This window comes from Capra hircus, chromosome 6, assembly GCF_001704415.2.
Source record: "Capra hircus breed San Clemente chromosome 6, ASM170441v1, whole genome shotgun sequence".
Lineage (NCBI taxonomy): Eukaryota > Metazoa > Chordata > Mammalia > Artiodactyla > Bovidae > Capra > Capra hircus.
Window position 1 is genome coordinate 66,780,404 of NC_030813.1, and position 16,751 is coordinate 66,797,154.

The following is a 16,751-nucleotide window of genomic DNA, read 5'->3' on the forward strand; positions in this document are numbered from 1 at the left end:
GAGTCCAAGCTGTTCCATTTTTCCAGTAAGAAAACAGAGGCCTAGAAAGGCAAGTGATTTGCTGGAAACCACTTACTCTTTGAAAGAGTTAGTCCTAGAGCACAGAATCACCATGTTGCCTCTTAGTCTCTCCTTGTCCTTAAAAAACATAGACAGAAGCTATTAAAATGAATAGAATATGCAGATTCTCTTTATTTTATAAATTAACTTCCTGAAAGCCATACCTATTCAGTAGCTAGAATTGGCATGAATACAGATAACTAGTAATCCAAACAAGCATGTAGTTTTTGTTTGTCTACTCTCCATTCCAGACACTGGACATAATGATAAACAAGACAGACAAGGCCGCTCATGTCATAGAACTTCTGCTGGAGAAAATTCAATTCAGTTCAGTTCTGTCACTCAGTCGTGTCCGACTCTTTGCGACCCCATGAATCGCAGCACGCCAGGCCTCCCTGTCCATCCCAACTCCCGGAGTTCACTCAGACTCACATCCATCGAGTTGGTGATGCCATCCAGCCATCTCATCCTCTGTCGTCCCCTCTCCTCCTGCCCCCAATCCCTCCCAGCATCAGAGTCTTTTCCAGTGAGTCAACTCTTCGCATGAGGTAGCCAAAAGTACTGGAGTTTCAGCTTTAGCATCATTCCTTCCAAAGCAGTCCCAGGGCTGATCTCCTTCAGAATGGACTGGTTGGATCTCCTTGCAGTCCAAGGGACTCTCAAGAGTCTTCTCCAACACCACAGTTCAAAAGCATCAATTCTTCGGCACTCAGCCTTCTTCACAGTCCAACTCTTCACAGCCATACATGACCACTGGAAAAACCATAGCCTTGACTAGACAGATATTTGTTGGCAAAGTAATGTCTCTGCTTTTCAATATGCTGTCTAGGCTGGTCATAACATTCCTTCCAAGGAGTAAGCATCTTTTAATTACATGGCTGTGGTCACCATCTGCAGTGATTTTGGAGCCCAAAAGAATAAAGTCTGACACTGTTTCCACTGTTTCCCCATCTATTTTCCATGAAGTGATGGGACCAGATGCCATGATCTTTGTTTTCTGAATGTTGAGCTTTCAGCCAACTTTTTCAGTTTCCTCTTTCACTTTCATCAAGAGGCTTTTTAATTCCTCTTCACTTTCTGCCATAAGGGTGGTGTTATCTGCATATCTGAAGTTATTAATATTTCTCCCAGCAATCTTGATTCCAGCTTGTGCTTCCTCCAGCCCAGCGTTTCTCATGATGTACTCTGCGTAGAAGTTAAATAAGTAGGGTGACAATATACAGCCTTGACGTACTCCTTTCCCAATTTGGAACCAGTCTGTTGTTCCATGTCCAGTTCTAACTGTTGCTTCTTTACCTGCATACAGATTTCTCGAGAGGCAGGTCAGGTGGTCTGGTATTCCCATCTCAGAATTTTCCACAGTTTGATGGGACCCACATAGCCAAAGGCTCTGGCATAGTCGGTAAAACAGAAATAGATGTTTTACTGGAACTCTTGCTTTTTCCATGATCCAGTGGATGTTGGCAATTTGATCTCTGGTTCCTCTGCCTTTACCAAATCCAGCTTGAACATCTGGAAGTTCACGGTTCACGTACTGTTGAAGCCTGGCTTGGAGAATTTTGAGCATTACTTTACTAGGGTGTGAGATGAGTGCAGTTGTGCAGTAGTTTGAACATTCTTTGGCATTGCCTTTCTTTGGGATTGGAATGGAAACTGACCTTTTCCAGTCCTGTGGCCACTGCTGAGTTTTCCAAATTTGCTGACATATTGAGTGTAGCACTTTCACAGCTTCACAAGTTAACTTTTAAATAAAAAATATTAAAAATTGTTTTGCAGAGAATTAAAATGGGCTGACTGGGCTTCCCCAGTGGTGTGGATGGTAAAAAATCTGCCTGCAGTGCAGGTGACCTGGGTTTGATCCCTGGGTTGGGAATGTCCCCTGGAGTAGGAAATGGCATGACACTCCAGTATTTTTGCCTGAAGAATCCCATGGTCAGAGGAGCCTGGCGGGCTACAGTCTATAGGGTCTCAAAGAGTTGGACATGACTAACATTTACTTACACTTTATGATACAGAATGAATAGAAAGCACTTTGAATGGGATGGTTGAGCAAGGCCTCTCTAGGGGGAATATCAGAGCCTGGATCTGAATGACTTGATTTTTGAATTCAGGAGTAAAAGCCTTCCAGTCAGATGGAGCAGCTAGTATAGGGGCCCTCAGACAGAAATGAGCTTGACAGTTTTCAAAGTAAAGAAAGGCCAGTGAGACTAGATTTAGTGTAGATGAGGGGCCAGAAAAGTTAGGTCATCAGAGGCCAGATCATTTTGAGTTATGTACACGAAGATAAGGAATTCAGATTTTATTGAAAGTGAACTGTGAAGCCACTAGAAAGTTTTGTGTGGGCAGTAGTCTGATTTGCTCTATCTTTGGAAGATCACTCTAGCTACTGTTTCAGGAGTGGAGTACATAGAGCAAGGAGGCCAGTCAGGAGGCTATTGTTCTGGTCCATTTGGGAGATGATGGTGAGTTGGATTAAGGTGATGGAGATGAAGAGAAGGTTCGTTATTTGGGATATATTTTAGATGAATAATAGACAGCTGTTGGTGATGCTTTCAATACTAAGGATAAGGAAGAAAAGAGAAATCAAGGATAATCCTAGATTTTTGGTATAAATAGCTAGGTAGATATTTAGGTTTCATTTACAAAGACGAGAAAGAGTGATTTGACAGGAGCCCGGGGGACTAGAAGGAGCAGTCTACATTTACCGTACCAAATTTAAGATGTCCATTATTTATTCAACTAGTATTTTTTGAGTATCAACCCCTGCCCTGGGTTTTAGGAATAGCATATTAACAAAAGGCAAAATTCTCTGCCCTTTTGGAGTTTATATTCTAATGGATGATTCAAAGAATTAAAAATAAGGTCTGTGATGTATAGATGGTGGTAAGTTCTGAGGTAGGCTATATAACGAACAGCGTGGTTTGATCTGAGAACTCTTCACGACAAAGGGACATGACTTCAAGGAGACTTGAAGGGGGTAAGGGAGTGAACCATGCAGATATGTGCCAAAACTGTGCACAGAGATGATAGTTTAAAGATGGGACCAGATGACACCACAGAGGAAGAGTATGTAGGTGGTGAAGGGAGGAACTCATGTGGCTTCTCTCATTGCTGCTACTTTTCTCAATGATACAAGTTCGTTAATTCAGAGTATTGAAGGAGTTTGGAAGCCAAGTTTAAAAGAGGAGATCATGTGAAACAGCTGTTTAAGAAAATGCTTGATATATTCGCCCTGCAAGTGTTTCATCTCAGGGAATGACCCAGTGTGGTTTTCTTTCCCTCAGCCAAGAGGTTGGAATCCTATCAGGAAGCTGCCTCTGAAGATGAAGATTCTGCCGACACTCCCAGTGGCTCCCTCAGCAATATGGCGAAACCGAGGGCCCCCAGCTGCAGGACAGTTCACAATCGGCCTCTAGGAAGTATCTCCTCGAATCATCTTACTGGGAGCTGTTTTGCTCTAGAAAGTAGAGAAGGAGCCAGTGAAGTGCCTCATTCCAGACAGGCTGCTTTCAGTAGCCCTATTGTAAGTGTGACAGTGTGACTTGCAACTTGTCTGTCTGTGATGAATAATGAAAGAACATTCTCATAATTATCATAGAGCCACACACTGTTGTATTTTCTCCCTGAGAAGAGACTGTGTAAGTTCAGTCTGATTGCCACACATTCACAATATCTTAATTTTGGAGATCAGTGTCAAAAGATAGTATACCATTTCTGAAAAACATGTTTCTGGTCAAGGTCAATCACTTCTGAGCTTGGAGAAAGCTGCCTTGCTTTAATGAGCATGGCTCACTTTCAGAACCAGCACAGCTTAGCAGAGGTATCTCATACACTGGTAAGTGTGTCTAATTGATCGAGGAATCAGGCCTTTCAGTATCCTCCGAGGCCTTTTTATCTCTTTGTAATCTTCCCTGAAATCCCACCAAATCTGTGTCCTTTTCTCCATTCCTAGTCCTCAGGAGATCATTTTCTAGTGTTTCTATATCAGAGCTCAAGAAGGTGTGCTCTTAAGTCTTGGGACGAAAATATGGAGGAAGAACCATGTGGAAAATGGGAAAGAGGAAAGATGCTTGTGAGAAAGAATTAGAAATCAAAACTTTTGCTGCACTTAAAATCACTGATAAAATTTCAGCTGCCTTCTCTGCCCTCCACATTTCATTAACTTTTCCTTATCCTCATTCAAGATGAGGATTCCGTAGCCATGAGACTGATAAGCAGTTGGTGATCTCTGAATTAGATGACATAACAAGACATAAACAGTTTTGGGAAGACTTTTGTTTCTGCAGTGAATTTATCTAGACTTTCATAGTAGATATGCGATCTGAGTATACCCCAGGGATCTCATTTGTCCTAGAAAGGCCTTGAGGGGAATCTGGCTCTTTTCAAAGTTCCAACAAATAGGGCAATTTAGAATCGAGGAAGATCATTTCACTGAAACTCATCCAATGCATTTCTTTGGCTCTAAGGATATAATACCTGTTATATCCTATCGTTACCATATGTCAAGCTATTCCAAGCATCTGGACTTAATTTTTCTCCAATCTCTGAGAGGAAAAAAAAAAAAGTAAAGAATGCATACAACTTCTTCTCTGTACTCATTTTCAGGCTATATCAGACGTAGATAGCTGTTTTCTTCTGTTTTATCAGTTTTGCCCATTACTCTGCTGATCTTTTACCTTTTCCAGCCACCTGCGGTTAACCCCATGTTGACTCATGTTTACTTGGAAGTCAGGGATACTAATGACCAGGTGGGACTGTACCATGGCCTCCCTCTCAGTTTCCCGATCCAGCCTCACTGTCTTCATGGAACAAAGGATTATTTCCTAATTTGGAGTCATTATGGTTTTTGTACCATTTCCCCTGTCTAAAATTCATTCTCCCCTCACCACCTACCTCTATCTACCAGATCTGATGAAATACTTCTTTAAACATCATTTCTTCCAAAGACTTCTCAGACTCTTTGTTTGTAAGTTCTGTTTACACAGTCCCTCCTGCCCTCAGTCCCTTAATCCTCATATCATTGGCCTTATTTCTGCCTCTGATGTGGACCTTGCTCCTTGAGAGCAAGGACCTCATCACCTTGAATCCTCCGCATCTAAGGTCAGAGCCTCCCATGTCTGCTCTCAGTGAAGTATCATTATTTGAAGCCGCTCAACAGGCTCAGTCTTCCTGTTCAGTCTGTTTTGACTTGCCTTATACTCCAGTTCCATGTGTTGTGCTGATTATGCAGCTTCTCTGGGGTTGCTGCATTGTTTTGTGTTTTGAATGGCAGACCCTTACATATAGGATGACGAGGTCTTCCTTGAGATACGAGACCATCTCTCATGCTTGCTCTAGACAAGCTAATTCTATCCTTCTTGGAGACTAAAGATTATTTTGAGAAAACTGTAGATCCTTTAACCTGAAAAGCTGACATCTGTGAAAATTGTACATATGATACCAAAAGTGTGTTCATGTATCCCAGGTTGCAGAACACCAGTGTGAAAGCACAGTGAGGGCTGTGATGTCTGGAAGTGAAAAGTTAAGATGGTACCCTTCATGTGGGAGGCAAGGGGAGAGTCAGTGAGTGAGGGTCCAAGGCAGAGGGCTGGCAAAGGTGTGCCAGCTTCAGGAGTTAGGATGACATTGAGGACCTTGAGTCCTGGACTCACGTGACCTACTTTAGAAACAGACACCTTGACTTTGTGAGTCAGTGTTTTTATGCTTCTTTAATCCTTGGGAGGTTTTCATTCAGCAAGCATGCTATTCATTCTGCCTGGAGTGCTGTCCTCCTAGGTCTTCATATGGCTGTTTCCTTTCTTTTCACTGAGGTCTCAGCTCAGATGTCACCTCCTCAGTAAATCTTGCTGTTGAGTTGTTAAGCCCTGTCAGACTCTGTGTGACCCCATGAACTGCAGCACTCCAGGCTTCCCTGTCCTTCACTATCTCCTGGAGTTTGCTCAGACTCATATCTATTGAGTCAGTGATGCTATCCAACCATCTCACCTCTGTCATCCCCTTCTCCTCCTGCCCTCAATCTTTTCCAGCATCAGGGTCTTTTCCAGTAGTTAGCTCTTTGCATCTGGTGGCCAGAGTATTAGAGCTTCAGCATCAGTCCTTCCAATGAATATTCAGGGTTAATTTCATTTAGGGTTAACTGGTTTGATCTCCTTGCTGTCCAAGGGACTCTCAAGAGTCTTCTCCAACACCACAGTTCAAAAACATCAATTCTTCAACGTGGTAGTAAGATTCAGTAAATTTCACTGACCACCCAGTCCAAAGTATGTTCCATCTCCTGCACACTTATCTGGATCTAGAACCATCTATTTATAGGTTAATTTATCTCCCCCACCTATGATGTCAGTTCCATGCACCCAGGATCCCATAGATTCTGTGCACCCCTCTTTCCTTGAGGTGTTGCTGATACCATAGATCAATAATAAATATTTATGGAGTAAATATTCCATAAATGGAGTAATGGAAGATAATGACATAATAGTAGAGCCTGGGATATAAAACGGATAAGACACATCCCCAGCTTTCAGCTTTGCTTTCGATAGAGGAGGCAGACAAAAAAGTAAATAGAGGTAATCCTGCATTGAAGATGCAGTAATGGTAGTTAATCCATAGTATTAAAAAGGCACAAAGAAGAGTCATCAACTCTGTGAGGATGAGAAGGGATCAAGAAAAGCTGCACAAAAGAGGTAAAACTGATGTTATGAGTAAACTAATGAGAAGAGGGTTACACAGTAGAAAAGGAAGGAAAAGCACTCAGGCAGACAGTACGTAGTGTGTGCAGACGCTCAGAACCACACAACTGGGGAGAACGTAGTGGGGAGGAGCAGCTGTGCTTGTGTGGCTGTTGGCCTTTGTCTTTTCTCATAGGTCTTTGGTATTTAGGAATCTGAGGCAGAAGGCGTTTGTATCTATATTTAAGCCAAAGTTGTCCAGGTGGAGTGCTGAGTCCCTAAGATTGGAGTGAGGGCGGCAGCAGGGAATGAGAGAAAATCTTAGGTACGGGTGACAGGAGAGGAGGAGTAGAGTGGTGTTGGGCTTCCCAGGTGGCTCAGTGGTAAAGAATCGCCTGCCAAGCAGGCGACATGGGTTTAATCCCTGGGTGGGGAAGATCCCCTGGAGAGGGAAATGGCAACCCACTCCAGTATTCTTGTTGGGAAATTCCATGAACAGAGAGGCTGGTGGGCTACAGTCCCATGTGGTTGCAAAGAGTTGGACACAACTCAGCAACAGAAAAACAGGGCACAGTGTTAGAATTTGGTCAATTTTATCTCCCACATGGAGTATCTTTGTTCATTATTAAACTTTGGACATTTTCGAATTTGCATAAACAAAGTGGGTCCAAGTCATTCTCAGTTGGAAAACAGAGTTAACAGTCAGTACATAGTTAGTTAGTTCAGTTGCTCAGTTGTGTCCGACTCTTTGCGATCCCATGAATCGCAGCGCGCCAGGCCTCTCTGTCCATCATCAACTCCCGGAGTTCACTCAGACTCACGTCCATCAAGTCAGTGATGCCATCCAGCCATCTCATCCTCGGTCGTCCCCTTCTCCTCCTGCCCCCCATTCCCTCCCAGCATCAGAGTCCTTTCCAATAAGTCAGCTCTTCGCGTGAGGTGGCCAAAGTACTGGAGTTTCAGCTTTAGCATCATTCCTTTCAAAGAAGTCCCAGGGTTGATCTCCTTCAGAATGGACTGGTTGGATCTCCTTGCAGTCCAAGGGGCCCTCAGGAGTCTTCTCCAACACCACAGTTCAAAAGCATCAACTCTTCGGCACTCAGCCTTCTTCACAGTCCAACTCTGACATCCATACATGACCACTGGCAGACACTTTGAGAGAGCAAAGAGAAGTCTTGGCCAGTGTTTGTTTTAATTGGATTTGCACAGGGGAGACATACAGAAAGAAATGAAGGAAGGAAAGTAGGAAAGGGAGGGAGATGGGGAGAAAGAAAGGTGAATGTGAAATCTGCAGCCTGGTAAGAAGACATTATATGAATCGTGGCAGCAAATGTAAGGTTTCAAATAGCCAGATGCTAGGACTAAGATGTTGTACTCCCACCATGAAACAGATAAGGCTTACTTTAAATATGGGAAGCTGTCTACATCATGTTCTGTAGTCTCTAATTAAAAGTATACAATTTTTCACTGCATAAAAAAATGTCTATTTGAGGTCAAATGGGAGGGGGTTATATCTTTGTTTTCTAAGAATAACATCTGTTTAATGTTATCAGCCCCCTTCTTTATGGAATGTAAAGCCAGCAAATGTTTGTTAGTAATGTACAGCAATAAAATTTTATAGCTTATCCACGTGCCAGGTACTGACACAGGTACTGAGTTAGGAATCCAGAAATCTATAAGATATGTTTAAAAAAATCCATGAAAAATAATGAAATAATGCCTTTTGCAGCAACATGGATAGAGATTATCATACTAAATGAAGTCAGACGGACAAAAACAAATATCATGTGATATTCAGTTCAGTTCAGTCGCTCAGTCATGTCCGACTCTTTGCGACCCCATGAATCGCAGCACGCCAGGCCTCCCTGTCCATCACCAACTCCCAGAGTTCACTCAGACTCGCATCCATCAAGTCAGTGATGCCATCCAGCCATCTCATCCTCTGTCGTTCCCTTCTCCTCCTGCCCCAAATCCCTCCCAGCATCAGAGTCTTTTCCAATGAGTCAGCTCTTCACATGAGGTGGCCAAAGTACCGAAGTTTCAGCTTTAGCATCATTCCTTCCAAAGAACACCCAGGGCTAATCTCCTTCAGAATGGACTGGTTGGATCTCCTTGCAGTCCAAGGGACTCTCAAGAGTCATCTCCAACACCACAGTTCAAAGGCATCAATTCTTTGGCGCTCAGCCTTCTTCACAGTCCAACTCTCACATCCATACATATTATTTAATCACTCAGTTGTGTCTGAGTCTTTTGTGACCCCATGGAATGTAGCTCGCCAGGCTCCTCGGTCCATAGGATTTCTCAGGCAAGAATACTGGAGTGGGTTGCCATTTCCTTCTCCAAGGGATCTTCCTAACCCCGGATCAAGCCTGAGTCTCCCGCTTGGTAGGTAGATTCTTTACCACTGAGTCACCAGGGAAGCCCAATATCACTTACATGTGAAATCTAAAAAAATGATGCAAATAAGTTTATTATGAAACAGAAATAGATTCACAAATGTAGAAAACAAATTAATGGTTACCAAAGAAGAAAGGGGGAAGGGATAAATTAGGAGCATGGGATTAAGAGATACAAGCTACTATACATAAAAAAAAGTTGTTGTTGAATTAAGAGATACAAGCTACCATACATGAAAAAGACCCTGATGCTGGGAAAGATTGAAGGCAGGAAGAGAAGGGGATGACAGAGGATGAGATGGTTGGATGGCATCACCAACTCCATGGACATGATTTTGAGCAAGCTTCGGGAGTTGGTGATGGACAGGGAAGCCTGGCGTGTTACAGTCCATAGGGTCACAAAGAGTCGGACACGACTGAGCAACTGACCTGAATACATAAAATATATAAGCAACAAGGATTTACTGTATAGCTTGGGGAAGTATATTCAATACCAAATAATAACTTAGAATGGAAAAATTTTGAAAAAGAATAGATGTATATATAACTGAATCATTTTGTTGTATACCTGAGACATTGTAAATCAGCTGTTCTTCAATTTTAAAAAGTATGCAAAAATCTATAAGATACAGGTTCCTTCCTTTAAAGGAACTTTCCCTGTGGGGAAAGAAGTACATACACATGGAATTATTTAAAGCTGGATGGTGTGGATTTGGTTCTTGGGTTAATTCGAGTTCAGAGAAGGCAGGAGCTGTCCATCACAGAAAAAAAAAAAAAAAAAGCAAAAGTCAATTTTGAAATAGAAGGTTTCCATGAGGAAGATTTGGATCTTAGAAGAAAAAAAAAAAAAAAAAAAACCCTGTTAAACCATCTTATACATAACAATTATGTGTGATAACTCTATACTTCTCCTGAGTTCAGGAACTAAACACCTTAGTCATTCAGGGTTAACTTGTTAGAGACACCAACTAAAGGGAAGAATATGTTGTTCTTGAAGCTTCATTTTGACGTGGCTCATTCCTTAAATCTTCTGGGCTCTTCTTCATATATATATATGATACTTTTAGGGTCTTGTATGGTCCTGAGTTCCTCACGTCTATTTCGACAATTCTTTTTGTAAATATGGTTTCCAATCAGAGTCCCAGCTTTGGTCAGCTCCATGTCTTCTTTTATTCTCGTGGCCACAGCATCAGGTCTTAAATTCCCTGAATGACACATTAGATTGATTTATGTCAACAGTGTTTGTCACCAAGATGGAACTTACAAATCTGTCATTAGTCTTAGAGTAACTTTAGAATGAAATAGAGTCCTGATGTTCTGAAGCCAGTTACTCATCAGTGCGGAGATCATCAGTACACTAAAATCACTGTTTGCTTCTAAGGTCTGTAACTCAACCCTGATTGTGTGCCAAAGAGCAAATGTCTCTTAGAGATAACATTGCCAAAGCCTGCATACTGGCTTCTTCTTGGAGATTCCCGGTACCTTATAAACACTCTTAGAAGTGCTACAATAGCAAGACCTATTTAAACATTTCTTAAACTTATTTTAGTATGGAACTCTTTGGAGTTTTGCTTAATATGTATAAACATTTTGAGAGGGATGCCTTTAGAAATACTGCTCCAGCCTGTAGCCTCTCTCACACTCACTAGATGCCAGTATCATCATAGCCTTCATCAATTCCATGCAACAAGGTTCCCAAGCATCAGACCTTGCCACTCTCTTGTAACTAACTTTGGCAAGGGGATCCTCAAGGAAGGGATGGTTCTCCAAGTAACTGAGGGCACAGCACAGACTCTTGCTGGCTCAGCGTTACTCTGTGTGAGACTTGAGAGGGAATGTGGCCAACTAGTTAATGAGCAGTCATCAGATTACAAACATTTACAAACTCTATCAGACACAACATGGTTCAAATTTTTGCTGAGTAAACTATCACAGAACAATAGATGCTGTCTTTAGATAGAAATTTAAGACTGTCTTTTGACAGCAGAAAACTGGGACCTTTGAAACCCACTGTGAACCAGGTAAACTGCCTGAAAATAAGTGTCATTCCAGAAGAAAAAGGAACATAAAATTATTTCAGTTTCTGTTGTGCTGGTCTCATCTCACTTGTTGTCTCATTTACTTTATACAGCCACCCTCTGAGGTAGGTATACTTCTTAAGGTTATTCAGAAGAAATGAAGCTCAGAGGGTTAAATAAGTAAGTTGCCTGAGGCCCCTAGACAGCATGTAGTGGATCTAGAGCCCAAACCCATATGATTTCCAGCCTGTGCTCTTTGCTTGCTGAGCCTGTGTTAAAACTTGACCGAACTCCTAAGTGTAAAATGCAAGCCATGATCACTGAGTCTAACATCAAGCATCTCATTTGAGTCTGTTCTCTCCATCGCCTCTCTTGGCTTTCCTGAAGTCAGTATGCTTTGCCAGCATCCTGGACTCCTCTAGAATACAGTGGCTCTTTTTGGAAAACTTGATTCAGAGACGACGATCCCTTTTTTTGAGTCATCCGAAAAATTTCTAAAGCAGTTGACTACATATTACAAAATTATAAAGGAACTTCATTCATTAAAGCTAGTACTTCTAAATAAGTGTCAAAAGTACTGTGTTAAACAGAATGAAGTATTTTCCCCCAATAGTGAAACTTCTTAAAGCCAATTTGTAAAAGGAATTGTGCAAAAGAGAAGACCATAGGTCACAGTTGCCAAATATATTTGATAATCAGAACTCTCTTAGAGGGACCCTTGAATGTTCATCGCTGATTCTATCTCTCGGTTGGGAAGATCCCTGGAAGAGAGAATGACAACGCACTCCAGTCCTCTTGCCTGGAGAAGCCCATGGACAGAAGAACCATGAACAAGGGGGTACAGTCCATAGGGTCACAAAGAGGTGGACACATCTGAAGCAACTTACCATAGCAAGCATGGGTGTTCATGTCTTGTAAGGTATTACTAGGGAAATACAGATAAACTCTGTTAACCTGCTTATAGTTTTTATTTTGGAAGGTTGGTTTTTAAACAATAGTAGTGACTTGAGCCATAAAATATTTTGTTAAAATAACATAGTACGAATAACATGCTCACTTCTAAAAGAATTAATATTCATCGGTTGCTGTTGGATGAATCTATGCCCAAAGTAGACTCCTACAATAAAATATAGCTCTGCACTGTGTATTTCAAAATAAGGAAACACTCATTCAATTAGAATTTGGTGAAAGGCATTGTCTCTATCTCTTACTTTGTTTAATAGTCAAGGTAATCTCCTTTCATATTATGCATTCTGGATTTTCCATTTAATTTTTTGTCTTTTATTTCCTGTTTTTTCACTTCCCATAATACCATGTACATTAAATTTTTTAAAAAAAGAATAGTATGCTGTCTCATGTTTCTTAGATTCTGGTTAGAAATCATGCTTCTTGTGTAGATTTAAAACTCATATTTTTAGATGCTTATTGTGACCACACTTTGTCTCATTGGATATTCAGGAAACAGATGTGGTACCAGACACCAGGCTTTTGGACAAGTTTAGTCAGATTACACCTCTGCTCTTCACCCCAACGGATGAGCCTATCCCAGATCCACCACTGGAGACTCTGTACATCATTGACTTCTTTATTGCATTGGCAATTTGCAACACAGTAGTGGTTTCTGCTCCTAACCAGCCACGGCAAAAGGTAAGACTAACGCAAACGAGGGTCACCTTCCAGAAGAGAACTTTGGGTTTAAATATATTTGTTATGTGCTCTTACTGTGCATGCATGCTAAGTTGCTTCAGTCATGTCCAAATCTTTGCAACTCCATGGACCGTAGCCTGCCAGGCTCCTCTGTCTATGGGGATTCTCCAGGCAAGAATACTGGAGTGGGTTGCCATGCCCTCCTCCAGGGGACCTTCCCTACCCAGGGATCGAACTGGAGTTTCTTATATCTAACCTGCATTGGCAGATGGGTTCTTTACCACTTTCGCCACCTGGGAAGCCCATGGTCTTATATGGATTGTAATTAACAATAGTAACAGGTAATATTTATACATCATTTAACCTGTACTCTGAATTTATGATGTTCTAAGTGATTTATTGGTATTAATAGATTTAATACTCCCAACAGTTCCATGAGTTAGGTACTATTATTCTGCTACTCCTTATTTTACAGGTAAGCTTAAGTAACTTGCCCAGGGATACAGGACCAGTTTGTTGGGGAAATAGGATTGAACCCAGGGAGTATGGATCCATGCTACTACACTACTTTGCTTCCAGGAGGATAGCTAATGAGAGCAGTTCTTGGCAAATGTGACTCTTCATTTTGCTTTACTTTGCCTACCAAATTGAAGCTTTCTGTGAAACTTCTGAGACCTCCAACATATGCACTATATCAAGCAAAATATAAAGTATTAGATTCATTATCATGTTTAATGATAACATACCTTTTCATATGCCACTTGGGTAATGTAAACTCAATCACTGGAAGATCCAATACATCTATAATATACCAAGGTTCTGCTGTTCCCGCACAAGCTGAATCTTTAAAGTCTCTTTGTAGCTTAGAATTCATGGAAAATTCATTTTCAATTAAAAAGGAAAGCTTGCTTTAGAGATTGGTGATTCACCACTCACTGTGCTGTCTTCCTTGAGTATAACTATTTCCCCTTTTGCACGCATCCACTTAAAATTCAATTTGCAACACAACCCAGTTAAATTTTCATTTTCTATTAGATCATTTTCTCTTGGCAACTTCAGAGGTGGTCAGTTTTAACATAAAAATAACTTCTCATTAAGCTTTCATTTGATCCGAAACTGTATTTTTATAAGATTTCAATTAGAAACTTGCTCTTTGAAGTTATCTAGTTAGAGGATAAATCACTGGTTATTCTGTTTTTCTCCACTACAACACCTTTTGATATACGTCTGTTTCCAATGCAGACATCTTTTGGCGTTTTCTGCTTAGGAAATAGAGTTGTCTTATCCCCAAAGAATGAATATTCTGTGGCCTGAAAGACAATCTCTGTAGGCATATATAAGCCTAAGTGTTATGATATTTTAAGGTAGTGATAGCAAGGCAGTGAATAAAGAGCTCATTGGAATTCATGTGTAATACAGAAACGTCATCTGTAGTTGAGTTCACTTTTCATTTTTGAGTTGCCAGTAAGTTTGCAAATTGACCAACATGAGTCCCTCAAACTATCATAAAATTAATAATTATTAGGAGAAAATTATTTAATTCTTGGACATTTCTATTGTGAAAATTTTACAATTCAATTAATTGGTCTTCCCAATTAGTATTAAATTCTAAATTGAATCACTGGTAAGAGTTAAGATCTAGAAGAAATCAGAATATGAACAAGAAAAAGTTCTATAAAAGTAGAAATTTGAATTCATATCATGATATTGATAGTCTTCCATAAACTACTTTATTGGCCTGTTTTTCTTAAGTCAAATTAACAACCTTTTTTATAATCTGAAAAATGAAAGAAAAAACACATTTTGCTAGTCTTTTGATTTACTTTCTTCTACAAATCACTCATTTGTTTTTCTGCTGCTCACACTATTTTTATAGCTTTTTCAGTATGGCCCTGTAATCTTTATAAACTTGATATTTAAATATTATATAACATTTTAAGATGTTTCTAATTTGTTATTATTGAATACTTATAATTTTAAAATTATTGCTAGGATGCATATAATAAAGATAATTTTTTATATGAGGTTATTTTATCAGAAAAATTTGCTAAAAGTATGCCCACTGCTACCAATATTAGCACACTTTATGTCTTTTGCTATGAGCTGTCAAATTTCTTCCTAAATGGTTGTAGAAATTCACAGTGCTACCAACATTAGCAAATCTTTTTCATAATGGCTGCTTTTATTTTTATTAATTTTTTTTTTGCATCATTGTTAAATATGAAACAGTTTGCTATGTAAGGGAGTAGTAACTTTTCATTGTCCTTTTGTCCCCTAGTTTGACTTCGTAGTTGCTATCAACTGCTTTTGACTGTTTTATTGAGACCTTCTCATGTTATCTTTCCTAGGTTGGGCTCTCCTCTCTGCGTGGAATACCCATTAAATCTTTGGATGAGATTAAAAACCTCTTCCAGAGACTGTCTGTCCGAAGGTCGAGTTCACCATCTCTTGCCAGTGGGAAAGAGCCATCTGGAGTCCCAAACGCCTTTGTGAGCAGACTCTCTCTGTTTAATAGAATGAAACCAGCCTCACCTGTGGAGGAAGAGATCTCCCAGACAAGTGACAGCCTCCAGGGCTCTGATAACTCAGCATGTCCCACAGAAATTGAGAAACAAAACAGCGATGCAGGCATCGCAAATGGCAAGGTAGAAGCCCTCGCTGGACAGCCCTTGACCTCCAGCCTGTGTTATGAGGCTGAGAGCCCCGATGAAGCCGCCTTAGTGTACGCTGCCCGGGCTTACCAGTGCACTCTGCAGTCCCGGACCCCAGAGCAGGTCGTGGTGGACTTCGCCGCTTTGGGACCATTAACATTTCAACTCCTACATATCCTGCCCTTCGACTCAGTAAGGAAAAGAATGTCCGTGGTGGTCCGGCACCCCCTTTCCAACCAAGTGGTTGTATATACAAAGGGCGCTGATTCCACGATCATGGAGTTGCTCTCTGTGGCTTCCCCAGGTGGGTTCATGCAGGTCTGAGAAAGAAGTGATGGGAAGGGCTTCGTGATCACAGGGCCACTCTCAGTGGTCTTGTAAAGGCAAACAAGCAGATCTGTGAGGATCCATCACACTTGATGAAGTAGGGGAAGCTGCCTAGGATTTGGTGAGAAAGCACCTAAGTTTTGGGGTTCCATAGACCAGGGTTCAAATCTGTATTCTTTTTTTTGAAAGTGAGAATGTTGTGTAACTCATGGCAGAGGACACAAACATTTAAAACAATAGAAGTTACACTCAAGTATAGGGTTTCACATTTTTATATAATTCTTATGCAATATTAGGGTTCTCAAGTATAGGCTTTCACAGTTTTACAAAAACAAATAACATTTGTCCATAGTATAATCAGCAGATAATGGATCAAAGGGATATACTATATGCAGTATACGCAGTGCCTCTGCTCAGAGCCTAGAAAATGGTAAGTGCTCAGTGGAAGACAGCCAGCATCAGTATAATCATTGTTACTATCATTATCACTGTTGTGGGAATGGTATTTGCATTAATTTGGGAGCCTTTTTCTCCCCAAGGAGAAAGGAACAAGGGAAAGATTTATTCTGAGGGGATCCCTTTTATAAATGCACATTTAGGATTCAAAACTTTGAGGCCTTTTGTTTGTTATGGATTAAGGTTCCATTATTTTTTTAAAATGTCTGTCGTTGGATAAACTGGTAGGAGCACTTGTGTTTCGTCAATTATTTCAGATGGACCAGGTCTGGAAAAACAGCAGATGATGATAAGGGAGAAAACCCAGAAGCACTTGGATGACTACGCCAAACGAGGGCTGCGCACTCTGTGTATAGCGAAGAGGGTGAGGCTGCTTGGAGCACCCAAAGGCTTCCTTCTTTCGTGTGTTTGACCATCATTTAATGAAAACAAGCATGTATCAAACCCTGATCCAGATATCTGAGAAAGTTCCTGGGCCGGTGGCTTTCTTTTCATATAGGTTCCTTGTTCCTTATATATTAGTTGGTC

At 40.8% G+C, this 16,751-nt stretch overlaps 1 protein-coding gene across 4 annotated transcripts in view; it reads left to right on the forward strand.

Moving 5' to 3' along the window:
* ATP10D (ATPase phospholipid transporting 10D (putative)) overlaps nt 1-16,751 on the forward strand; it is a 127,154-nt gene that overhangs the window by 73,697 nt on the left and 36,706 nt on the right. For all 4 annotated transcript variants that reach the window (XM_018049419.1, XM_018049418.1, XM_018049420.1 and 1 more), the window contains 4 exons: nt 3,345-3,583; nt 12,601-12,789; nt 15,138-15,744; nt 16,481-16,587. In XM_018049419.1, the coding sequence (XP_017904908.1) occupies nt 3,345-3,583; nt 12,601-12,789; nt 15,138-15,744; nt 16,481-16,587 (1,142 nt within the window). The remainder of the gene's footprint in view (nt 1-3,344; nt 3,584-12,600; nt 12,790-15,137; nt 15,745-16,480; nt 16,588-16,751) is intronic.